The 26,826-nt window shown below is 32.8% G+C and overlaps 1 protein-coding gene across 1 annotated transcript in view; it reads left to right on the top strand.

The window, feature by feature from the left end:
- The window catches only part of LOC123657816 (protein eiger), a 52,062-nt gene extending 25,236 nt beyond the window's left edge, over positions 1–26,826 (top strand). Inside the window, exons 2-8 of the mRNA XM_045593328.1 lie at positions 6,967–7,176; positions 9,601–9,736; positions 10,547–10,685; positions 23,517–23,598; positions 24,148–24,232; positions 25,308–25,459; positions 25,708–26,826. Of these exons, the coding sequence (XP_045449284.1) occupies positions 6,967–7,176; positions 9,601–9,736; positions 10,547–10,685; positions 23,517–23,598; positions 24,148–24,232; positions 25,308–25,459; positions 25,708–25,995 (1,092 nt within the window). The 3' untranslated portion in view covers positions 25,996–26,826. The remainder of the gene's footprint in view (positions 1–6,966; positions 7,177–9,600; positions 9,737–10,546; positions 10,686–23,516; positions 23,599–24,147; positions 24,233–25,307; positions 25,460–25,707) is intronic.

The raw sequence follows: 26,826 nt of genomic DNA, 5'->3' as shown, positions 1-26,826 counted from the left end.
TTCCACTCCGTAGTTACCTTTTACAGAATATTACAAATTTTTATAAAAAAAGTCGAATTAATTTATAGTTTACAGCAGTATTAACTATTACTTTTTTATACATGATAATAAACATTAGATCCACAACGATATCATCCAATGTACATACATAATATATATATATAAATTCTACGTGCATCTATTTTATATGGTCCGGAGGCGCTTTGAAGCGTTCTATCAAGTCACAGGTATTATGTAGAACTGTAGGATATATAGGTTACCTAGGCAATTTTTTGAGCATGCGTCACAGGTGTGGGCGAGAGTCCAAGGTCGCGCACGGGGATGAAAATGATATCTACATATCTATTTCTGAAATATTTATTGATTTGTAGATGTTTTTGAACTTACCCAATAAAAATTTACGCAAATCTCGATTTTAGTTTTAGACGACTTCATAGAGGGACAAATTAATATTTATTTTCACATTGTCGAAATATTACAAATTGTACAGGCCTTGAATGTTTTTTTTAATACCCTACATATTTTTAACCGACTTCAAAAAAAGGAGGAAGTTTATAATTCGATAATTCTTTTTTTAGATGAAAGGGGATATCCCTAGTTTGGTACCATGAGAAGGAAACCAGAAATTCTCGTGATATTCTCGTGATGAAACCAAACCTAAAAATTCTCGTGATAAAAGTAGCGTCGAGTTTATTCTATTCTATTCTAATCCATATGATATATTATAACAGTATACAAAGACAACACCACATCGCGAATGAGACCCCACGCCACGCAGTGACGACGCGAAGCTCGGAGGCAATGTAAACTAAGCGTAAATCGATGAGAAATATTAGAGCTATTTTCCAATTGACATCCAATTCGAAAGAGATGCAGCTACAATTGAATGATGTGACAGTCCGCCATTTTGCTAGCAGGTCAGGCGGACAGCAAGGAAATGAAGCTTGATCCACTTACCCGTTCCATTACCGCTACTCTTCATCGTGCCTAAAATTCGTTTTATTTTCGCCAACGGGAACACGACACCAAATTTGAAAACGTTTATGAGAAATAATAATAAGCAGGTCACGCCCGCGATATGTTTTTGTATTAAAGAATTGTTTTGATACAAGTTCAATGATCTCGAAAAACAAAGAACCAACGCCCGTTCTTAATAACCGTTGACGCGATGCCAGCCGGGAAAATTCACGCTCTGGTTGCATTGAGATGTACCAATAAGAGCCATAATTATTCTTACATCAAAAATTTATATATCCTAATCCTATCACTGTACACTTCGAATCTAATCCTATTTACTGTTGTTCCGATTTTACTGCCACATGTGTTATTTGTCTTCAATCCTCTCCTCACATTTTAGAATTGCTATTTTATTAACCGACTTCCAAAAAAGGAGGAGGTTCTCAATTCGACTGTATTTTTTTTTAATGTGTGTTACATCAGAACTTTTGACCGGGTGGACCGATTTCGACAATTTTTTTTTAAATCGAAAGGTGGTGTGTGTCAATTGGTCACATTTAAATTTATTTGAGATCTAACAACTACTTTTCGAGTTATATCTAATCATTCGTTTTTACTTGACGCTTTTTTCGTCGACCTACGTTGTATTATACCGCATAATTTTCTACTGGATGTACCGATTTTGATAATTCTTTTTTTGTTGGAAAGGGGATATCCCTAGTTTGGTACCATAATAAGGAAACCAGGATCTGACGATAGGATCCCAGAGAAATCGAGGGAAACTCTCGAAAATCCTCACTCATAACTTTTTACTGGGTGTACCGATTTTGATAATTTTTAATTTAATCGAAAGCTGATGTTTATCATGTAGTCACATATAAATTTTATCGAGATCTGATAACTATTTTTTGAGTAATCTTTGATGACGCGTAGTTACTTGACTATTTTTTCGTCGATCTACGTTGTATGACTCGTCGATGAAATTGAAGTGGTTTTTTTTTCGTTTGTGAGCAAACACAATTATTTGATTATTTTATTGATGTTCCATTAAATTCGTACTTTGAAATTAAAATAAAGTGATCAGTTTATGGTACTTGAAAATATTTGTTGAATGTTAATCACTAAATATTACGGTTTCAATATTTGACTGCAAGCTCTCGAAAATGAATGTGTTCAATACGTTTCGATAAGATATATGGGCGTGTTAAAACGTTTAAAAACGCATTCCATCTCTGACACGTAGCTCCCGAGTGTAAAAATATTTATCAATCATGGCCTTAAAAATACTAATGTATTTGTTATATTGATAAATATTTATTATAGACTAAGCACAACTGAAATATAATAATTTAACATTATCATAGACAATTTTATTACATCTTTAATAAAATAATGTTTTTTTTCTATTAATTAAATGTTTATGTCCCAATTTTTTTTCAGATTTCTTACAAAAACTACACAACGCGGTTACTAGTGAATAAATTGACCAAATTATGTATTATTCGGTAAATTCATTTATTAGCAACGAATCAAATGTTTGCAATACTTATTCAATTAGGTTTCTTTTAATTCCATTTATTTATAACTACAAGTTAAACGAATAATAATAATAACATAGCCAGGATAAATATAACGTTGAAATAGGGTAGGGAGGCACGCGACGAGTCATAACCAATTTGAGCAACCAATTGTTGACGGGCATAAACTTAATCGCCCTAAATCCCTCGAGCTGTGAAGTCATTTGAAATTATAATTTCAGTAGATTTTGAATGAACAGTTTTTTGTTGACGCTAGTTTATTAGGTATTTTACTGATTACTATATCTATATATAATCTAATATATAAAATTCTCGTGTCGCGGTGTCTGTAGTTAAACTCCTCCGAAACGGCTTGACCGATTCTCATGAAATTTTGTGTGCATATTATTGGGTAGGTCTGAGAATCGAACAACATCTATTTTTCATACCCCTAAGTTATAAGGGGAGTGGGGGGGGGGATTAAGGGGCTTTATAACATATATGGCAAAACAAAGTTTGCGGGGTCAGCTAGTTTCACAATAAAAATGCTTTACATATATACTTTTACAAGCGGTTATTTTAATATTACCTACAAACAGACACTCCAATTTTATTTATTTGTATAGATATACTCAAATATAATATTAGATTATAAATAAACTTGTGGGAAATTATTCCATTATTTTTTCTATTCATTCTTGATTTATATACCTACCATAAATAAATATTGTTTGAATTATAATATAATTTTACATAATTAAGCAATGTACTAAAACGTTAAAGACGTTATATTAACATAACATAATAGAAGAACTAGCACTTGGTAATAAAGTAATATATAATATTAAATATCTAGTCTATATTTAAATAAGAAATACTTAAGCCCCGGTCTCCAGTTTATTGGATTCTTGAGACGTCGCGCGTCGGAACAAACGCATTGCCGGAGATGGGATTGTTGGATTTCTATCTGATACCACCGACTTAATCTTTATACATTTCGCAAATATTTTACACGATGAAAAAAAATATTCTAAAATACTTTAAACTATCATATGTGTTATTCATATATAGTTTTATTCCTTTACCTATTAAAAATAACGTAGGTTTTTGAGCATTCAATCTATAATATTATCATTTAAATGAGGCATTACGAGGTTCATTTTGAGATTTCCAATATTACGAGTAGTCCCGTCACCATGGCGCTCGCTACGTCGTCATAGAATCGGGACTCGCAAAATGTTAATTTCGGTAAGTCGTCGCGTGAAGAGTTGTAATAACGTTTGTAAAACTGACGTTTAAATTAGTCATATCTAATGTTAGATATAATATTTTGTGAGTATTACTTCTATTTTGAGAGTAACTTTATAATTGTAGCCTAAATGTAATAACCTAAAAACAATATCTACACATAAAAAAATGTCTGAAAAAATTAGCATTAAATATATAAATTACTTAAGATATACTTCTATTAAACATTTCCCTGCTACTCATAGCAACTAACGAAAATGGCAACCAATGTTTCTAGTTTCTTTAGTTATCGTGGGTGTACCCGCTAAAGTCGTTAACATCGTATAATTTTACCAAAACGTATTAGTCTAACACTAAAGTAAATAGATAAAAAAATGTCAATAACTATAAGAAACGGCTTTTGCGAGTGGAAAACTAGATTTTAGCAACTCGAGAAATATCATGGTAAATGCTAGTTATTGTTTATTATACTTTATAAAGTTCAATGATAACGGAGGTTCGCCATAAGTTTGAAGGAGCAGACGATCAATATCACCGCTAGAGAGGGATCGTGACAATGATTGTGTCACTGAAGGTCAAACTTTTTAACCGCACATCGATCGAGCCATTCGACTTTTACTGCTAATTAAGATTTATAGTTCTTCATTTATTACGCAATTTTATTATAAATGTGTTTCTAGATTGTAAACTTTAACAAAAGATTTATAATTTTTTATTTCACTTCGAGTGTATTTAGGTATATATCGTCGACAAATATTTTTCATTTGAAGTAAACTTATAATTTATTGTTGTTAATTTGAACTGAAGTTTCCTTAGTATTATTAATTCCTTTCTACTTAATAATAATACACGATTTCTGTTAGTTTGGAATATTTATTATGAGTCATTATATAATACGTTTTCGTATAAGTTCGGTAGTTTATATGCTAATGTGAAGTTTGAAATATTGTTTATCGTTTTGTGTAGGTGTAAGACAGAAGAATATGTTACATATAGAATTTACAACGAATCAACCAAATGTAGTACTAAGAAACCTTATAATCAAAGTTTGATATTTAGTAAAATACCTATATGTATTATCTACCTTATTAGAAACTTTAATTTTGAAATAAATTATAGATCAATCATACTATAAATAAAACAAAAGTAATAGACAACAGAAATTAAAGAACGCTTGTATTGATTTTTTTAAATAATAATATTAATAAATATAAATAAATCTTATAAAATTCACACACAGTCGTCTGTTCCGAAGGTAAGCAACTTAATACTTGTGTTACAGGTAACAGGCGGATAATTTATAGCTAAATATTTTTTAAAAATACATATATAAATATATATTTACAAATATTACACCCAGATTCAGGTGGGAATCGAAACCACAACCCGCGGAACAGAAAGCACACTACACAGACTATACACCCTACAAACTGCGCCAACGGCCTAGTCGACATTTGTTTTATTATATAAAAACTCTTTGAACTCTATCACAATTATTCGAAACACGTATGCGAAAGCCGAATGGATTTAGTTCTTAGTTTAAAGCATTGTTAGATAAACTAGTTATATGTTTAGTTTTGCACCCGGCTTTATACGATTGCAAATTGAATTACGAAGTTGGTGAGCTGACGCGGCGACGCAATGTTATGAATAATACCCGTTATTTCAAATTTTAATTTTATCTGTTTAAACATTATTTGAAATGAAATATTGTCAAATAGAATGTTTATTACATTACACGGCTTATTTAAAGCTCAAGGTAACAATGAATTTTTAAATTGACACTAATACTTTAGTAAATAGTTTAGACTAGGATTAACTAAGAGATGTATAATATTAAAATAGATCTCTTATTGTTTAATCACTGAGCTATTGTATGTCAGTTTTAATGAGAATAAATTTGTGCGATATTACTATCGTATCAAATAGAATAGATAAGAAATTTGCTTTCTCCTTCTCTTACTCGTAGTGCCACCTTACAGTTACACTTAACGTTGCAACTTGGCACTGATTTCCTGAATGAGAGTGCTTTTACTCTGGTAAACTTTCTTAATACAGTTCTTTGTATTAATACTTTGTCTTTATTAATTGTGACAAGATATAAGCATATAAATCAACGAATCCATAAGATTTATTAAATACGAAATATAAACACGAACGTTTATCTAAAAGATTACGGCCTCGAGTATTTTTAAAGTTATCAATCCTCAAATAACGCAGCTGTTAGTTATAAATGTTCTCTTCAATCATAAAACTAATAAAATACGCTTACAAGCTCATCAAATACCGCCCTTGCTTGTATTAGCGATCAAATGAAGCGATTATTTTATTATTGGAGCTAAGCGTTTAATGCTTCGTGCTTCGTTTAGCTGGTATAAATAACATGTATTCATGTTTAATGTATTAAAAAAAGCAGACAAATACATATACCTACATCCTTTTAAATTTATGTCTCAGTAACGATGGTGTATGTGGGGTACACCAACAAATCATGAAATAAAATCGTTATAGCCCTATAGCATTGTTATATTTTTTAAGTGGAAATTAAACATAAAAAATTATTACCTCTTGATATACCTTGTGATTGCTATGCCCACCACTTAGATTAAGTGTCGGACATGATACCAATCAGATTTGTATGAAAAAGTTAAAATACCTAGAAATTGCAAAGATCCCCGCTTTCAAGCAAATTTCATTCATAAAAATACACCTCTTTTTCTCTCAGGTCTCTAACAAAATACTTTTTTCTTAGACATTACTACATAATTTCTATAAAACATATTCTGCGAATAACTTTATTTAATTTAAAATTTAAATGTTTTCGAAATATTAATGAAACCCTGCACATATACACATATGAGGCATGGCTTACCCCGTAATCCATCAAAGGAAAGTGACGCCAAGGTGAAATGAAAGTTGCCACGTGAAAGGGTTACCGAAAATAATCCAGGTTCGTTAATATCCGACACGAAATTGATTTCGTCTCGTTACTCTCTAACAAAAGGGTTATACATATAATGGTTTTATGAATCTTTTTACTAAAAAATACACCGCAACTAACTAAAAAAATAAATAAAAATAATAAAATTAGTTGTAATAACAAAAAAGATCTTTAGTAATCGAAAAATACCTAAACATATGGAATATATACCTACGTGTAGTAAGTTTGTTGTAAAATTGATCTATTAGCGTATAAGATATTTTTAATTATTATTTAACAAAACAGTTGTTGTTTTTTGTTCAGATATACGCGGATGATGATCAAGACAATTTAGTAGAAGAACCGAAAGACACAAAAAAAGATAAACAGAGCTTTGGGCCTTTGGAGAAATTACACGGACTCACAGTACTAGAAGATGACACCCAACTCGCTGACGATGAAGACATGTACGACGGTAACGATGACGCCGAAAGTGGTGATTGGTATCCGGACTATGATCGTCGAAGAGAGAAGGTGAGTGACTTTGTCCTCCTTCATCAATTAGATAAATTAACATAATAGTTAGCTATAACTGATAACAGACAAACAAAAACAAAATAATTATAAATATTATAATTGAAAATCAACTTAAAAATATATCGATAAATGTTTAAAACTTTAAATGATTTCAAATCGTATTATTAGGTAAACTATCATCAACAGAGATTATTTCACGCGTTTAAACTTCTGGAAAATATATAAGTAAAAGTATTATGTCAATGCCATATTTCGATGCTATTTAAAATAAAATTTTCTGCTAAGTAAAATTTGATACTTAAAACAGTAAATAGATTAAGCAACAACCGTAAAAGCAACGCACAAAAACTGTAAAAAAATATATATGTGTAGATAGAGAATGTAGTCATACACACTTAGCTGGGTGTAAAACCCGAGAAAATATTTCTGAGCCGATTCAAGCGTACTGACCTAAATCTTGTAAGACACGATTTCTCTAAAACCGAAACAAAGCCGTTTCCCAGTATTTTTTTCTTAATTAATGAGGTTGTTTTGTTGTCAGAAAAAAAGCTTTTTAAATTTCACGGAAGCAATTCGACGATATCTGATACAGTACCGAAAGAATCGCTTTGACACGAATACATTTTTTGAAATTAAATGCAGTTGAAAATTCCAAAAACAAAATGTCTCTCAAATCAATAAAACGTATTGACTAAAGATTAGCTTTCGAACAAGGTTTGTCGAAAAATCAAAATCGACATTGGAAGATAAATTATAATATTAAATGTGTAAAAAAAAATTAAAGAAATTTAATGAATTGTAATAATAGTAAATGTATATAATGTTCTTGATACCAACAATTCTGAAGACTTGTTAATGATTTCTATTAGTTATGTATTACTACTATTATTATTTTAAATGTATCTTATTATACACAACATAAATATTATATTTGATTTTGAGTCAAAAAAAAATTAAAATTGAAATAGAAAATATTAGGTATAACTATATAAAACGTAAATAAAAAGTAAAATGTGTATTTTATACCATTGCAGTAAAAATATAGACCCTTTATACGTTGATATACGTTGCTTTTATTCTATCGTAAAAATATTTTTATCGCGAACCATTACAGATATTAATAGTACCTATTAGTGTCCCATTAAGATAATGTCACTTTGAGGTAGGTACTATTAAGTTACTACCTACACGTAAGACGTGTGCCAAATGTTGACGAAAGAGATATCTAGCTCTTATATTATAATAAGTAGGTATTACAGCTGAAGATTGCAGCCATTCTGCAAACTTGTTCAAAGTTATAACTTCGATATCTTTACTGCAATTATTTAACTTCTGATGAAGATTTTTAAATAAAACAGATAGGAACCGTGCCATAAAGTACCAGTCTCTAAAAAAACCTTAGTTAGAAGGTTTAGGTATCAACCTTTTTATCACTAAACGCATGACTTTAATGTTTTACATAAAAAATTTTTTTGAGGTGCTAGCTAATGTTACCTTAGTGTATTTAATAAAGAATTCAATTTATGCTTGATAAAAGGTTTATGTGGGGCGACTAAAGCAGTACCGCCGTTGTTTTATCAGGGTATGTTTTAAGTTAGCGTTTATCATTTTTTTGTTTTATTTTATAGTTATATCCTAACGAAAAGGGTCTAACGAAATCTGGACTCTACGAGTGTATGTTACTAATTCTAACTCGTGAGTCGTTAATGTACCTATGTAAAATGTTCCAGAAAAGTATAACTATTCTTGAGGTTGTAGTGTTTTTGTTTGAAACAATAGTTTTGCGCATGTATATAACTATTCACAAAGTATTAAGCGTGGCGTGAAGTTCCATTCCAATCGGCTCTACACAGGAATAGAGCGGAGTTATTTCAATCAGTTTATGTGTTTACTTTTCAAGTTTCCTTGTAATTAATCTGAATGAATCCTACAGAATCGTAGTTAGATCAGATTAGGTTATTTTGCCTCTTTACCTACTTTATGTTTTATTATATAGGGGTGTTGTTTTTTTTCAATTTATTGGCCAATACATAACAAATACATTATAATTTGCAATTTAAGTACCACGAAAACCTCGCGGGTTTATCTGGGTACAGACTGGGTTGTCCCTAACAATTCTAATTGTAGACTTCTTCTTTTGGAGTTGGAGAGAATTAACACTTTCGCTGTTCGGATCGGAATGTATTTATTTTTAAAAACTTACGGCTATATATATAAAACTTAAAGTTTTTTTAATGATTTAATGTCTTTATTACGCATAAATAAAAAAAAATATTAGCATTCTGCACTATATAAACTATAAGTGTGCGAAATTTCATACTCCTCTGTCCGCGCAATTTTCGTTAAAAAGGGTACAAATTTTTTGCTTCACGTATTAAATATATAGATAGATTTTTATTCGTGTTTATCACGTTTCCTCAGATTGGCACGACGAATATGGTACGTCTGAAACCCGAGGACTTCACGGATTCAGTCGCAGTAGTCAAGTCGGAGCTGGCGTCTAACATCAAAGAAATCAAACGACTACTGAACGAGAACCCGGAGATACCGGAAAGCGGTACGGGTTTTTACCACTTCATTGATTGTGGATTCCTCATTTACCAGTAATTGTATACCATTACATTCAATGAATGAAAATGAAGGCTACCGAGAACGCTAATGATTGTTTGTTACTTGGATTTAATTGCCTTTTTTTATTTTTTAACCGATTTCAAAAAAGGAGGTTACTCAATTCGACCGTATATATATATATATATATATATATATATATATATATGTGTGTGTGTGTGTGTGTATGTTCGAGGATAACTTCCTCGTTTATGAACCGATTTTTATAATCGCATTTTTGTTGGAAAGGAGATATCCCTGGTGTATAAGGAAGCCAGGATCTGATAATGGAATCCCAGAGAAATCGAGGGAAACTCAAAAATCCGCATAACTTTTTACTGGGTGTACCGATTTTGATAATTTTTAATTTAATTGAAAACTGATATTTATCATGTGATCACATTTAAATTTTATCGAGATCTGATTACGACTTTTGGAGTAATCTTTGATAATGCGTATTTTCTTGACTATTTTTTCGTCTACCTATATAACGTAGGTATTACTTGTCGATATAATCGAAGTCGTTTTTTTTAGTTTGCCTGCAAACACAATTATAATTTATAATTTTAAGTATAAATTCGAATTATTTTGTTATTTTTTATTTTATTCGGATATGTTAACGTCATGAGACTTGCATGCAAAATAGTCTTAACTATTATCAACATTTTGTCCGATATAGAAACATTTCAAGAACTATTTCTGACTAATCTTCTCGATCTTTCAAAGTATGAAAGAAAAGTAATTTATAATATTTTCACAGCTTTACCTTCATTAGTACCGACGACAGATGCTAGTGCCGAGAAGACCTCGCGTGACAAACGCAGTGTGTTCCCAGATAGTAGTGCTGATGCCATATTCGATTTTGGAGTACCTAAAGTTATGTCCAAAATGGAAGAAAGGTAAGATTTCCTGCAAATGCAAATGCTTACATTTTACAAAACTAATAAATATATAATAGAACGTACCCTTGGAACTAGAACTTTATTTGCTAGCATTCAATATGAGTCACGTTCATGCTTTTTGTATAATAAAATAAATAAAATATTAAATGTATACCCCATGATATATGAGTGTAAGAAAAAAATTAAAGAATGGTTGACACCATACGGTTATGAGGAAACAGAATCTTTTAATCAGATTGTTATGCAACAAAAATATTTACACTACACATCATACCCGTATACATAATACACACATCCTACACACGCATAACATATTCGTAATAATAATGCATCCACCTCAACTCACACCACACACTTCACCTGACACATCACTACATTTAGGCAACTTAAATAAGAACAAAAGAACAAAAATGATTGTCATAATTGTCATTATTTTGTAAAACCAATTCTGTTATTTTTTACTATCTACTATACTGTTGTTTTTTTTTATTATGATTATTTTTTACTACTGTGCTAATGGAAGAGCGAAGTCTCCTGGTACAGGCAACAACATGCTTAAATGAGGCTCCAATCACTAGTGGCTTTTTGTAAGAAAAATTTAAGTAAATAAAATTATTAGTATTCAAAAATATTATTATTAAAAAAGGAATAAATGTGGGCGTTCAATGGCGTGATAACTTGTATATAATTCCGACTGGGGTAGTACCTCGACCTTACAGAAGATCACAGCAAAATAATGCTGTTTTCAAGCAGTATTGTGTTCCTGTTGGTGAGTAAGGTGACCAGAGCTCCTGGGGGGGATTGGGGATTGGGTCGGCAACGCGCTTGCGAAGCTTCTGGTATTGCAGGTGTCTATAAGCTACGGTAATCGCTTACCATCAGGTGAGCCGTATGCTTGTTTGCCGACCTAGTGACATAAAAAAAAAATTGTATAGGTATATTTATAGAAAAATTTCAAATATTTCCAAATTTCATGTTAGTCAGCTGTGACTAAAGATTGTATTAATACGAAAAATGTACGTTTTTTACCTAAAATCATAAGAAACCAGTTGTTCTCATATAATCCACGTATTCTTTCAAGTAATATCCATTGAGTATAATGCTCGTTAAAAATATATGGCCAATGTTTCAAGACGCCCAATAAATCTTAAAAGAAATTTTATTAGGTCAGTTTATAAATGTAAGTCATATATACATTACCGCCTTTTTGTTACTACAAAGACATAGAACTGTAACAGTTGTACGAAGACGTTGTAAAAGAAATTTTCGTTTTATTTGTTATTTCGAAGAAGTGAAAAATTTTCACATAACTCTCTGAGCAGCGAGCGTAAAAGTTATAGGGCATTGTTATAAAATTGTTCGAAGTCTACTTCGGAAAGAGTCACTAGAATATCCTAGCCCATTTTCACCAGTTTTTCTATTTTTATAAATTTAGTTTTCCGAACAAAACAATGGTGAAATAATAATTTATACTCCGCCTCATTGCCGTTTTACTTTACAATAAAATAAATAAACGAATCACATTCAGCGCGCACTTTCAGTAGTATAAAATCTTGTATTCAGGGTCCTTAAACACACACTGCAACCACAAACGCTCAGATCATGACAACCATTTGTATGAACTATATAATCATCTATACAATTTTGATATTATAAAGTTGTAGAGTTTGTTTGTTTGAACGCGCTAATCTCAGGAACTACGGATCCGATTTGTAAATTACTTTTAGTTTTAGATAGCCCATTTATCGAGGAAGACTGTAGGCCATATATCATCACGCTAAAACCAATAGGAGCGGAGCACCAATGAAAAATGTTTCAAAATCGGGTTTTTTCCTTGTAAGAGGTTCCCCAATTGGCCCAAAGTAACTAAGTATTCTACGCGGACGAAGTCGTGGGCCGAAGCTAGTTTGTAATAAGCAGGAATTAAATGCACGACCCTCAACCGTAATCGTCAGTTGCTGTAACAACTGGGCTAACCTGCCGTCATGATGCGTTTTAATACATTCATTTTTAGTTGTTAATCGGATATTAATACGATTCAGCCTCTAATATCCCACTGCTGGACACAGGCCTCTTTCTCCATGTAGGGGAAGGATCAGCTTAATTCACCACGCTGATCCACTGCAGGTTATCAGATGTTAATACGAAGACAGTGGCTTGTAATATGAAAGCCCTCAACGCTTAATATGGAAATGCCGATGTGCATAAAAGAAAAACTTCGAAATAATGACTACATTTTGACCCCGTCAAGGAATATTACGCTGACGCTATAATCTAATGTTAAGAGGAGTAAGTTTAGTTGGCGGTACAAACTTCTTACGATTTGTAGAAGAACACTCTATATTTTAATGCATTTTTGGGAACATAGCGTATTAAGAAATTAATGGGTAATTTACCATTAAAAGAAAATTGTTGCCAGTTGTTTTTTTTTTAATTAGTTGAAACTAGCGTCTACAAATTATGTGATTACAAAATAATTTATAAAAGTTGTCACGTTGTATAAACTTGTTTAAGGTTTGCGATTACGCTGCGGAGAAGGAATTCAATTGCACTAGCTATCGAGTTTCACTATGAAAACACGTATGACATGTTTTTAGGGTTACTTCTTGAAATAAATTATTTACGTTTCGTTAATTTGTTTCTAATGTTTAAAAAATGTTCTAGCTTGATGACAAAATGTATTAAACTGTAGAATTTAAATAATTTTTACTCGTAAAATACCAATATTCAGACAACTGATATTGCTTTTTGTTTGACTAACCGCCAATCCGCAAAAGCTCTACTCTAGAAGATTCAGCAACCCCCTTTAATGTGGCGAAAAGTTCTTTAAATACAGTTATCTTTGCAGACTGACTGATTGATTAACTATAGCCAAATCTTATTATATTGAAGCTATTTTAAATATAAATATGAGACTAGTAAATATCGTATATATACTTAATTTAAAATACACATACAGAGTATATTTACTTTTAAAATATAATGCAAGCTGCCTGTTCTAAACAGGTTTTTTTGCTTTCCAATTAGCGTTGGTTGTAGCTAAAGTATGAGGCGGAAGAAGCTTGGTAAACTTAAATACGCGTAACGAAAAGGTTGACTTTAAAGATAAAAACGTAAATTTTGTGGTAATTCACATACATATGATTGCGTTTGCTAGCAAACGAAAAAAAAACCGACTTCAATTACATCGACAAGTAATACAACGCAAGTAGACGAAAAAAATCAACAAACGCACTACGATTTTCGAGGGTTTCCCTCGATTTCTCTGGGATTCCATCATCAGATCCTAGTTCCCTTATTATGCGATACCACCACACTTGGGGTCTCTCCTTTCTAACAAAAAAAAGAATGATCAAAATCGGTTCATAAACGACGAAGTCATCCCCAAACACAATAAAAAAAAGAAAAATATATACGGTTGAATTGAGTAACCCCCTCCTTTTTTGAAGTCGGTTAAAAATAGCGAACAGCTTATTACTAAACTTTAATAATAACATTATGGAACCTAAAGTATAGATAAAAGCAATTTCATTTTACTATAATAGCAAGAAGCATTAGCCAAGTATAACGCTAGCAATAATAATATAAATTCTTTTCAACGTGCCTCAACTCGATGGTGAATTTAATATCACGGACACAGGACCCGTAATATAATGCGACGAGTCGCGACGAAATCAATACGAGAGTCTTCAAGCACTAATATAACACGCCTGTTATGTAACACTGGCTTTACTCTTTTGTTTTTGATCATAACACGTGTATTAAATTTCATATGCATCTTATACTGATATATGCGTTAGCAGTATCGTAGTAAAATCATTAACAAAACATCATGCGGTTTGGGTGTTAAATTATAGAATCCGTGTAATATGAGGAGAAAATGTGAAATTTTATGGCTTCAATATGAATATCGTACATTGAACTTTAGAAAGTTATTGTCATTTTAAATGTAGAAAAAAATACCTGTAATATTTTTTTTTATTGTGCTGCATAAATCTGTCAATGTCCCGCTGTTGGAATTATTTCGGTTTAAGAAGAAGGATTTCAATAACAAAAAGTCGACGTCGTAAATAATATCATTAAATTGTTGTTGTAGCATTGTTGTAATAATTTCATTTTCAAGTATAAACAACAATGTCTGGCTTAATTGAAAAATAGATTATTGTTCAATCTTTGTGACATTAATTATTTAAAGACGAACGACAATATTTTATTTAGTTAGAAAAATATCTCTCTAGAATTAAGGATTATCGCCATTAACCCGAGTAGAAATTTTTTCGTCTTCCTTAGAAGGACCGGACCAGGCATGCCTGATCAGGACTAGATAAGGCATGTAACGCAGATGATTGGTCTGGACCTGATCAGGATGAGATGAGATTTCCTGATCGGGTCCAGATCAGGAAATCTCATCTCATCCTGATCAGCCGGTTCGGTCCGGTCCTTTTAAAAAACACGAATGTATATTCTTGAAAAAATTGTTTAACAAAAAAAAAAAGCGAATTGGTATTATAAATATGTTACTTAACATAATTATTATGATATTTATTTCCGTTTATTTGTTCCAATGTATTATTTATTTATGTTTTTACTTTAAATATTAATATTAATTATTTATATTTATTTTTGTTATTAATTAATTATTATTAATTAAATTTCATTTATTAACTTCTTATAATTAACTAATAATTAACTATTTCCTATTACTAACGACTGATCCACTGCGTAGAAATGGACTCCCTGCTAGACAGTCCTGATAACTGTATATATACTAAATTCGCTTAAAAACATTAATAGCGCGATTCAGGCTCAGTTCGCGTAATTTCTTTCAGGCTATACTGATCTGGACCGGACCGAGTCCTGATCCAGTATGCCTTACCATACTTGAAATCATTTTACATCAGGCTACCCTGATCTGGACCGGACCGGGTCCTGATCCAGTATGCTTACCATACTTGATTATATTTTACATCAGACTATCCTGATCTGGACCGGACCGGGTCCTGATCCAGTATGCCTTACCATGCTTGATTATATTTTACATCAGGCTATCCTGATCTGGACCAGACCTGGTCCTGATAAAGTTTGCCGGATCTGGCATGCTTCATTCTATCCTGATCCGGTCCAGATACATGATCTGGTTGAGCCTGACCTTTTTTCTAGTCGAGTAGTTATGATTGGTCTATTTTATTGGAATTCACTTTCTGATAAAATAATAAATAATACTTAAAAAAAAACACGCTTTTATAAATAAACCAAACTAAAAAGGAATAAGCTTTTCAAATTTGTATATTGTCATAGGTCCTCGATAATTCAACTTCGTTTCAATGAAATCTGAACGTTTAAAGTGGTTTAAAATGAAGTCCAAAGGAGTTGGTTACAAACATTTGTATGATAGATACAAACATACAGGTGAAGCCAACAATAAAAAAACAGCATGTAAAAATATAAGGCGCGCGGTATACAAAACTATGGGAAGTGAATTTGTGTGAAACATGATGAGCAGTGACGCTGAGAGCTTTGCGGTGCTTTAAGCTATTTACGTAAGATACAGGTATAATAGTATTCTAGAATTTACTGTTGGTATACGATTATAAAGCGTCAATTTCAGGCTGTCCTTGTCTGGACCAGACCTGGTCCTGATAGAGCTTGCCGGATCCGGCATGCCTCATTGTATCCGGTCCAGATACATGATCTGGTTGAGCCTGACCTTTTTTCTAGTCAGGTTATTCATTATATTAATACGCTAAGGTTTACTAGGTTTAAGGTACGCTAGGGTTGTTTAGCTCCCGTTTTAGAAAAAACCTCACAATTACTCCACATAAATTATATATCATTTTATAAATAATTGCTTGCTCTACCGGCATCTACAACAAAAAAAATAGTATTACTTATGTTTTTGTAAATTAATTAATTATTAAAATATTGAAATGCGAATTATTCGCACGGGTATTGCTAGTATATATTAATACGCTAAGGTTAAGATGTTTGCCTCCCTTTTTAGGAAAACCTCACAATTACTCCACTTAAATAATATATCATTATATACATAATTGCTTGCGCCACCGGCATCCATAACTCCCTCCCTCACCTCCCTTCAGCCTAATACAGTCCACTGCTAGGCATAGGATTCCAAAAGTTCGTGCCAAAAATAGCGTGAACTCGTGTGTTTTGCCCATAGTCACCACGATGGGCAGGCGGGTTGGTGACGCAGGGCTGGCTTTGTCGCATCGAAGACGCTGCTGCCCGTCTTCGGCCTGTGTATTTCAAAGCCAGCAGTTGGATGGTTTTCCCGCCATCGGTCGCCTTTTTAAATTCCAAGGTGGTAGTGGAACTGTCTTATCCCTTAGTCGCCTCTTACGACACCCACGGGAGTCTTCCCGGGGTGGCTATATTCTTACTGCCGTAACCACACAGCATCCATAACTAAAAAAATTAAATTATTTAAAAAAACATAACCCTTCCTTGGCAGTCGGGTAAAAAGGAATTTTAGGCATGCTCGAGAAGAAGGGAGGCTATTTTATTCCTCAAATCAATGCGGATGAAACCGCGGGTCCAGTTAGTATAAGATATATCTCATACAAAAATAAATATTTCATTATTTTATTGGCTTATTACCACGGTGGATGGAGAAGTAAAAATCTGCGGAAATTTTGGGGTGAAAAGCACCAAATCAAATAGAATGAAATTGAGTCTAACGATCTCGTCTAAGTTCGGTTTCAGTTTTTATTCAACTTTTAATCTAGTTTGTTTCGTGCTACCCTAATAGTATATAAGAAACCTCTGACGCTTCTTTTGATGGAAATTTCGCAAAAAATTACGCAGATAGGATTATAATCATGATCCATTCGTATTGTCATTTGCAGTGGTACGATGTTACTTAATATGTTGATTTCCTGACCACCGCATTAGAATTTTTCTTCTTACTCAAAATTTTCAGCTGAACTGAGACTGTAATTAATTACCTTAAGGTGACACTTACCAAAATGTAATTAAAAAGTCTTTAGCATCCCAAGTTTTGCTATGTTTTCCAAGTTTTAATCTCGTAAAAATAGAGTTTTAGAATGAATGAAGCTTTAAGTTTTTTAATTATAGTATAGCTAATATGTTTGAAGATTTTTATATATTTTTTCTATATATAGTTATATAAATAAATTTGGAGTGTCTGTTTGTAATATTAAAATAACCGCTTTTTACTAAATGCATATGGATGGATACACGATACATGTACCAAAATGACATTTTTTACATTTTTTGTCGGTCTGTCTGTCTGTTTGTTCCAGCTAATCTCTGAAACGGCTGGATCTATTTTGACAGGACTTTCACTGGCAAATAGCTGATACAATAAGGAGTAAAGTAGGCTACTTTTATTTTAGAAATATATTTATTTTATAACTCTGCAACCTGGTTCCATTTTATATAAATAAAATAAAAATAAAAAAGCCTTTTATTTCCTGCATTACAGTAAATATTTACAATTTAAAAAGACAGCGTGCATACAAAATTAATTTTAAACAATGCTATAAACATAAAATAAAAAAATAAAAAAGTCTTTAAAAGTGCTTTAATAAATTATGTGAATATTCTAAATTGAATTTTGGATGTAAATGTACAAAAGCAAGAACCCCTCTCAACGGAGGGTAAAGGCCTCCTCCAGAGATGACCAATATTCTCTATCCCCTGCTACCTGCATCCATTGATTACCAGCTATTTTTGTAATGTCGTCTGCCCAGCGTGCTATTGGTCTACCCCTTTTTCTTTGGCCCGATGGTCCCAACCATGATGTAGTCCTTTTGGTCCAGCGACTGTCAGTAAGTCTGGCTACATGTCCGGCCCATCGCCATTTCAGCTTCTGTGAGTAACTGAGAGCGTCGATGACTTTGCTTTTCTGTCTTATGGCAGTGTGGCGGATTCTTTGGATCTTCCTAATCTTCATAATGCTTCTTTCCATACTTCTTTGACTTGTTATTATCATATTTTTTATTTTCCTAGTAAATTTCCAGGTCTGACAGGCGTATGTTAGTGAGGGGAGTAGACAGTTGTTCATGACTCTACTCTTCAACCTTATGGGCAAGTCGCTTTTTAAAATTTCCTTTAGGCTCCAGAACTTTTTCCAAGTGATATTGACTCTTCTCTCTACTTCAAGTTCGTTGTTGTGTTGATTAAATGAAATTTGTTTACCCAGGTAAATGTAGGTATCAACATAGGATAGAGGCAGATGTTTTAAATATATAGGTGTTTTTTTATGGTTTGTCATGACATTCGTTTTATTAAAGTTGATTTCTAGGCCTACTTTACAACTTTCTTCTTGTAGAGAGTTTATCATTAGCTGTAGTTGGTTTGTGCTTCCTGATAGCAGAACTATATCGTCAGCAAATCTTAGGTGACTCAAATAACATCCGTTTATGTTTATCCCGACTTTCTCCCAGTTTAGTTTGCGGATGATGGACTCTAGCACCGCTATAAAGATTGTTGGTGAGACTGGGTCTCCTTGCCTAACACCTCTTTTTATTTGTATGAGTGGCCCAGTGGTCTCCAACTTCACTCTGCTAATACTATTGTCATAAATGTTTTTTAGGACTTGTATATAATCCAATGCCACGTCTTGAGATATTAGAGCTTCCCAAATCGATGAGTGATGTAGAGTGTCGAAGGCTTTTTGGTAATCAATAAAGACAACATAGAGTGGTCTGTTAAACTCTTGGAATTTTTCTATTAACATCTCTAGCGAGTGTATATGGTCAACTGTGGAAAATCCTCGTCTGAAGCCCGCCTGTTCTATTGGTTGGAATTTTTCTGTGGTTTCTTTTATTTTTTTCTCTATTATGGAGGAAAAAAGTTTGTATAGTGAAGGTAGCAGACTTATCGGTCTATAATTACTAATATTCTGTGGGTCTCCTTTTTTGTAGAGCAAAACTATTTCCGACTCTGACCATTGACGTGGAGTGTTTTTACAATTCAATATCATGTTGAATAGTCGAGTTAGAGGTCCAACTAGATACATATATCCTATTTTTATAGCCTCGTTGGTGATTTTGTCGGGTCCTGGGCTTTTATCTGTCTTTAGTGCTTTAATTCGTTTGGCCACTTCGTCTTCACCAACGGTTGCTTTTATCTCATTTGTACTACTACTTGGTAAGTTATATGCTGGTAGATTTGGCGAGCTATAAAGGTTTTTATAGAAATCTGTTGCTATTTTGAGTATTTCCGTTCTATTTTGTGTGCTTTTAGATTTGTCCTTTAACTCTTCAATCCATGATTTGTGTGTTCTCAATTCCTTGTACGCTTTCTTGGCGCTCCCTGTGGCTTGAAGACATTTTTCGATGGTTTGTGTGCGGTGTACCTTATAGTCTTGGTTTATTCTTTTACTTATCATCTTATAAAGTGCTTTTAATTCGTTTTTCATAGCCCTAGATTTTGGTTTTGTCTTTTGTATTTCTTGTCTTCTGCCGATTAGTGCCTTTGTTTGTGCTGAAATTATTTGGTTTTTCTTTGCCTTTGTGCTAGATGCTAGCTCGTATGATTTTTTTAGGCTAATGTCTATTGCGTTTGTTATTTTATCGTAGCAATTCTGGACGGTGTCGTTTTCATTCCAGTAGTCGAGTAGATTTGCTGAGCAGTTTTTTAGTGATTCAATGTAGGTTTTCACTTCCTCTTCGTTTCTTAACTGAGATCTGGGACATTTACCAAACTTGATACGATTTTTTGATCTTGAAAGTATATTGAGCGCTGCCCTAACAGGTCTATGGTCCGAAGGGTAAGTGATGTTTAGAACTTGTATATTGTCTACATTTCTCGGTAGGTTTGTTAAGATGTAGTCTATTTCGTTTCTTGTTTTACCATCAGGTGATCTCCAAGTCCATCTCTGTCTGTTGTTCTTTTTGAAAAAAGTGTTCATAATGGCTAGATTATTCTCGTACGCGAACTCAATGAGTCTAGTTCCCCTAGAGTTTCTATTGCCATAGCCGTAGTTTCCCATGATAGTTTTGTTTGGTTCGGTTAGACCAATTTTGGCATTAAAGTCACCCATCACTATTATATTATTCCCTGAGAGTTCTATGGCTCTGTCGACAGTACTGTAGAAAAGCTCTATTTCTTCTTCCATCGAGGCTTCTGTTGGGGCGTAAGCTTGAATGATGCTTAAGTCCAAATTGTTGATATGCATTCTTATCATCGCTACTCTTTCTGACAATCCCTTGAAACTTTTTATGTATTTTTTTAATTGTTTTTTGATAATGAAGCCTACTCCATATAATCCTGGCGTTTCTCCGATGTAATAGAAGATAAATTCATCGTGTTCCTCTATTTTGTTGCCGAGTTTTCTGACTTCTGAGAGACCAATAATATCGTATTTTACGTTTTTTAAAGATTCTAATAGTTCCAGTAGACGTGAATAAGTCGATAGGGTTTTGACATTGTAAGTTGTTATATATAGGTTGTTATGATAATTGTTTTTTACAGTGTACGAAGAACCTGCTAGTGTTTCCTCTGGAGGGTTTTGGTCGTAATCTTCCACGGTGACCAGCCGGCTTGGAAGATATGGCTTAGTCTTAGTTTTTATTTGTAATACGTTTTCCGTGAGAGAGGGCGGTAATTGCTACTGTTCATTATTTTTGTTTGTTTGATCGTTTGTTGGGTTGGCCTTTTGGTTGTTAGTGATTTGGTTTTTGGGGGTTAGGAAACTAAGTATTCCTGGTTTAATAACTCCCTCTGATAAACTCGATGATCTTTGTAGTCCTGTTTGAGTTTTGTTCTTTTTATTAGCCTGTGCCCTTGGCTCTGGTTGCGTAAGATCATTGTGGTTTGGTGATATCGATAGAGTTCTTTTCTTGTTGCTTGGTGAATTTGCATTTTTGTGATGTATTATCAGTTTGTCGTACTTGATAGTGGCAGAGTTTCCTTTCTCTTTTTCTAATTTAACTTGCTCTTGCAGTTCCCTTCTTTTTTCTAAAATATGCTGTGCGAAAGTCTTCTTTTATATAGTAAGTGGTATCTTTTAATAAACTCTTCTTTTTAAAGATTTCTATTTTTGTGCCCAATGTAGTAAAAGTTACAATAATAGGCCGGGGTTTTTCTCCTTTCTTCCCTATTCTCCTAGTTTCTTGTATATCTCTGTATTCTAGGCCTAAAGAGAAATATTGATTTATGAAACCTAAAACGGTTTTTTCTAAATTTGCATATGATGTTTCAGTTTCCGCTAAACCAAAAATTACGATGTTTCTCTGTCTTGATTGTTTTTCTAGGAAGTATAATCTTTTTTCTTGGTTTTCCAGCTTCTCTTTGAGATTTTCGTATTTTACATCTATTGTTTTGAACTTTTCCTCCAATGAGCAGTTTATATTTTGCGTAACTTGTTCCGTAACTTTATCAGCTGACTGTAAAATTGTTGCTTTTTGTTCATTTAATTCATTTTGAATTTTTCTGAGCATATCTAAAACTTCTTCCATGATTATCGGTTATGTTTTGCGGTAATATAATATTGTGATTATTTTTAATGTTGTTTTGATACTTGCGCTGCCCTCTGTTGCTCTAACTAGGTACTAGAAGCTGTTTGGTAAGTGACAAGCTATATAGTTATAGTAGTATTTTCAAGTATTTTCTCTAGATGGCGCTCATTTTATTGATCAAACTAGAAATTATGCATATATTTAATTGTTTTCTGCAAGTTTTATATTTGAATAATGTGTGTTTTAATTTTTGCACATTTTTTATCTTTTTGTAGACCACTGTTAACAATTTAATGTAGGAAATGTTGCTAAATAGTTCAGTTTTGAAATATTATTCACTAATTGTTTTTCACGTATAATGATTTGTTATTCACTGTTTTTGGTCCTTGCCCACAATGCCTTTCGATAGTCACTTGCTTATAGTTCCACTGCACTTATTCTTAATATTAAAAGTCACTGGTATATATTTTTATTTTACACTATATATGAAGTCAACGTTTATCGTGGCTCAGTAGCACCTACCCTCTCCATTTTATATGTATCACCTTAATCTTTTATTATCTGTTTATTTATATACTAGCTGTGCCAGCGACTTCGTCCGCGTGGAATTTAACAAAAAAAAGTTTATTATTATTTTTATTATTATTATTCTTTTTGTTATTGCCGCAAAAATGGGAAAACTAATGGTGGTCCAGAAAACCAGTGTCAAGGCTTTTAGTCCTGAATATAGCTGAGGTCCCACCTTTTTGTGAAACACACTGTTGCCGCGCTACTATCTTCTTTTATTGATTATTTTTTATTTTATTTTTTTATTTCTCAAATATTGTATGATGTTATATGTATATGTATGTATTGTGTATGTTAGGATCAGTGTGTTTAACAAATAAAGTAATTATTATTATTATTATTAAAATTAAAGTAGGTTTAGTTACTCCTTATTACATCATCCTTATTATCTTCCAGTGAAAATCTCGTCAAAATTGGTCCAGCCGTTTCAAAGATTAGCCGGAACAAACAGACAGACAGACAGACAGAGAGACAAAAATTATAACAAACGTTTTTTTGGTATATGTACCGTGTGCATACATATGAATTTAGTAAAAAGACATTATTTTAATATTACAAACAGACACTCCAATTTTATTTATTTGTGTAGATTTTTTTTTTTTGTTTTAATACATCAGACAGACAGTTATTTGTAAATCACCGCTATAATAAGAATATTAGCACGGATTTTAATACCTATGCAAAATAAATCCGGCAGACGTCATCCTAAAAATTATATAAAAACAAACTCGATACTACAACTTTCTTTCTTTTCGCATTTCTGTTGCGACAAAAAAAAAATAGAATAACTTATTTATGTAATATTTATATTCACCAGACGAAAGACGAAAAAGTTCAACCCAAGCAACCCTCCACCGCTTCACAAAGTAACAAGAACCGCCAGGAACAGTGATTCTGAGGTAAGAGTAACGAAGTAGATTTATAGATTTTTTATTAATTTTTTAAATTAATTAAACGTAATAAGTTAATGCATATCTATGTACCAGCTGAACGATCGCAATACCATTGACTACTTTTATTGAAAATCACGATTTAATTAGAGTCCTAAAGATCGATTAGTCGATTGGTGGAACAAAATCGATTGCTTAAATATCAATTTTAAATTCAAAAAGGATAAATTCCTTTTTCAATATCTATCCTAGATTTAAATTTTCACAGTGAAAACATTTTTATTTTTAATTATATTATTAAGAATCCGGAAATAACACATTTTATTTACTTAAAAATAAAACAAGTCGCTTAAATAAAAAAAATGTATTATTTTTATTGTAATAGAGATTAAGACTGTTGTATACAATATAGTCTCAGCTACTGAACTATAATACCTTGCTTAAACGTCGTAATGACACAGCTACTACGTGACGTGTTAACGTAAAGGCTAGGGCTCTCAGTAATAAATCCTTGATTATTATAAAATGTTGAATTTATTTAAGGTCCTTTATTTACAGGACGGTCAAAGGAGACCCTTCATAGCCGCTCACTTTCACGGCAACACGTCACATCTGAGCACCGAAATTCATGAAAACTTTAAAGGTAAATCACTTCAGCCTATCGCAGTCTACTGCGGACATAGGCCTCCACAAGTTTGCGCCAAAAATGGCGTGAACTCACGTGTGCTGCCCATAGTCACCACGCTTTGCAGGCAGGTGAGTTGGTGACCGCAGGGCTGGCTTTGTCACACCGAAGACGCTGCTGCCCGTCATCGGCCTGTGTATTTCAAAGCCGGATTTTCAGCAGTTGGATGACTATCCCGCCATCGGTCCGCTTTTTAAGTTCCAAGGTGGTAATGGAACTGTGTTATCCCTTAATCGGCTCTTACGACACCCACGGGAAGAGAAGGGGTGGCTATATTTTTTACTGCCGTAACCACACAGCATGTAAAGGTAAATAATAGTTTGTAATCTCCTATTACTAAAGTAATTAAATTTATTTTTGAAATAAGTATTAAAACAGGCAGAAAGATGTAAATAAATCTTGTCGAATGTTAAGTGAAAATACTTCTAATGTAGTATGCAAGCTCCTGTTACAGCTTAAAACGACTTCTGTCCTGGCCCACAATCTTACTTCTGGTGTAGAGAAAGATTTCAGTAGAAAGTCTAAGAACAAAATGTACATTTGAAAACCAGTGGCGTTGGCCTATTTTGAACTTCCCATGAAAATCACAAATTACCTTGTCTAAAAGATATTTATGGGCTCTTCCAATTCTCAAACATAATCATCGTCTGATTTAATTTACGCCAAACAGAACAAAACACCTTTATATTTATTAGGATAATATTCCATTACGAATATTAATTATTATAGTACTAATATGCCTTGAAGCGTGAATTTCGTTAAGGAGAGAGTTACAGGATTGTTCTTATAATTCAAAAACCGAATTTCTAGTGTTTTGCTCTAAGACGAATGATTTCCTTATCGGTTATAACATAATCGTAAAAACTTATTAAAAATAAATGTTCAAATTTCGGTATTTCCAATAGTTTTCCGTATTAATTGATCAGGATTATTGTGATTGAATTTAATAAATATTCTTTCTAACTCATCCCGTTCTGAATACCTCGATAAAACACATACGAGTATAGAGATAACATGACAATGATTCGTGCAGGAAACGGTCTAGTCCGTGTAGCGCACGGCGCTCCGCACGACGTGTGGTACCCCGCTCCGTGGACGATTGCTTCACCACACCCTCGCCCCACTCTCACGCGCAACGGACACATACACGTGCACCACACTGGAATATACCTCGTATATGTTCAGGTACTGTAATCCTTTATAATATACCATGTTTTGTCGACATATTTAAAGCATATATTAGTAGATATGTATACCTCTTTTACGTCAACTTAATCACAATCAAAATCGTTTGGCCTATATTAACTAAATGTCATGCTAATAAACGAAACTACACTGGATTATTATAGCTTGCGAAAGAATTAAATTCAATGTTAATAGATTACTTAGTATTATAACTGTTTATCTTTAATAAAGTCCACTATTATTTTCAGATTTACTATTTGGACAGCCACGACATAATATCTTGGGTCTTACACCGCACAAACGCGTACATGGACGAAAGGGAGACACTCCTGCAATGCGCGCAATCCTCTCACTCTGTTGAACCGCAAGACAAACCAAACTCCTGCTTTTCTGCTTCCGCTCTCTTCCTGAAAGCGGGCGACAGACTCGCCGTGAGGAACACCGGTGGAGATAGACACTCCCTCATGCAACCCGAGAAGAGTTTCATAGGTCTCGTTAAACTGGCCGATGCCGAAGATCCGACCGAGGAATTCTAGTTAAAATATTATGTTATCTATGTTGTGTAAATCGTTATTCGATAATTCTATTCAAATAAATTCAGGATAATTGGGTATCCATTACAATAAACTAGTATGTATCTATTCTTATTGGTTAAAGGCGAACATTGCCTTCAGTGGATTTATTTGGCATGGAAATTGTTACACGCATATCATTTCAAACGAAAGCTTATTCTTGCCCAGCTTTAATATATATTATGTATATTAATGTTTAGTAGTCAAACGAGTGCCATTATGGGAAATCGATAATTATAATTAAGTTTTATTTTAATTTAAGGTTTCCTTATTATTTTGAATCAATTCATGTTATAATAGTAACATAATTATTATTGCGTATTGAATTTACATATGTGCGTACTTATTGTAACAGTAAAACTACTCATATTTAAATTATTATTATTTTTTTAAATATTCTTGGTATAAAAAGTGGCCGCCTTTAATTTAAAAAAAAAAAAAAAATCATTCGAATGTTGATCATTATTTTGAAACAATTGTGTTACCGTTAGGCTGACCATATACTTTTATTGTTTCTTCTTATGTTAAGATTGTGAACTATTTCGTACTTTAATGTCGACGTAATAAATAGGTACGTAATAGTATTTATAGATCATAAGTTATAAGCATATAAACGCTAACGAAATGTTTACGAAAGATCTGTTATGCCATTGATATTTTAAGGTACATAATTAATTTATTCGTACAATTATATTTACTTTTTTTATTGAATAATTATTTTCTGAAAATTTAACGCAATGTCTCGTTGTGTATATTGATGTTAAAATGGTAAGATTAAACTAGTACAAAACTGAA

The sequence above is a fragment of the Melitaea cinxia genome, chromosome 1, assembly GCF_905220565.1.
Source record: "Melitaea cinxia chromosome 1, ilMelCinx1.1, whole genome shotgun sequence".
In the NCBI taxonomy this organism is placed as follows: Eukaryota; Metazoa; Arthropoda; class Insecta; order Lepidoptera; family Nymphalidae; genus Melitaea; species Melitaea cinxia.
Note: the sequence above shows the minus strand (reverse complement) of the source record. Positions and strands in the feature narration are given on the sequence as shown.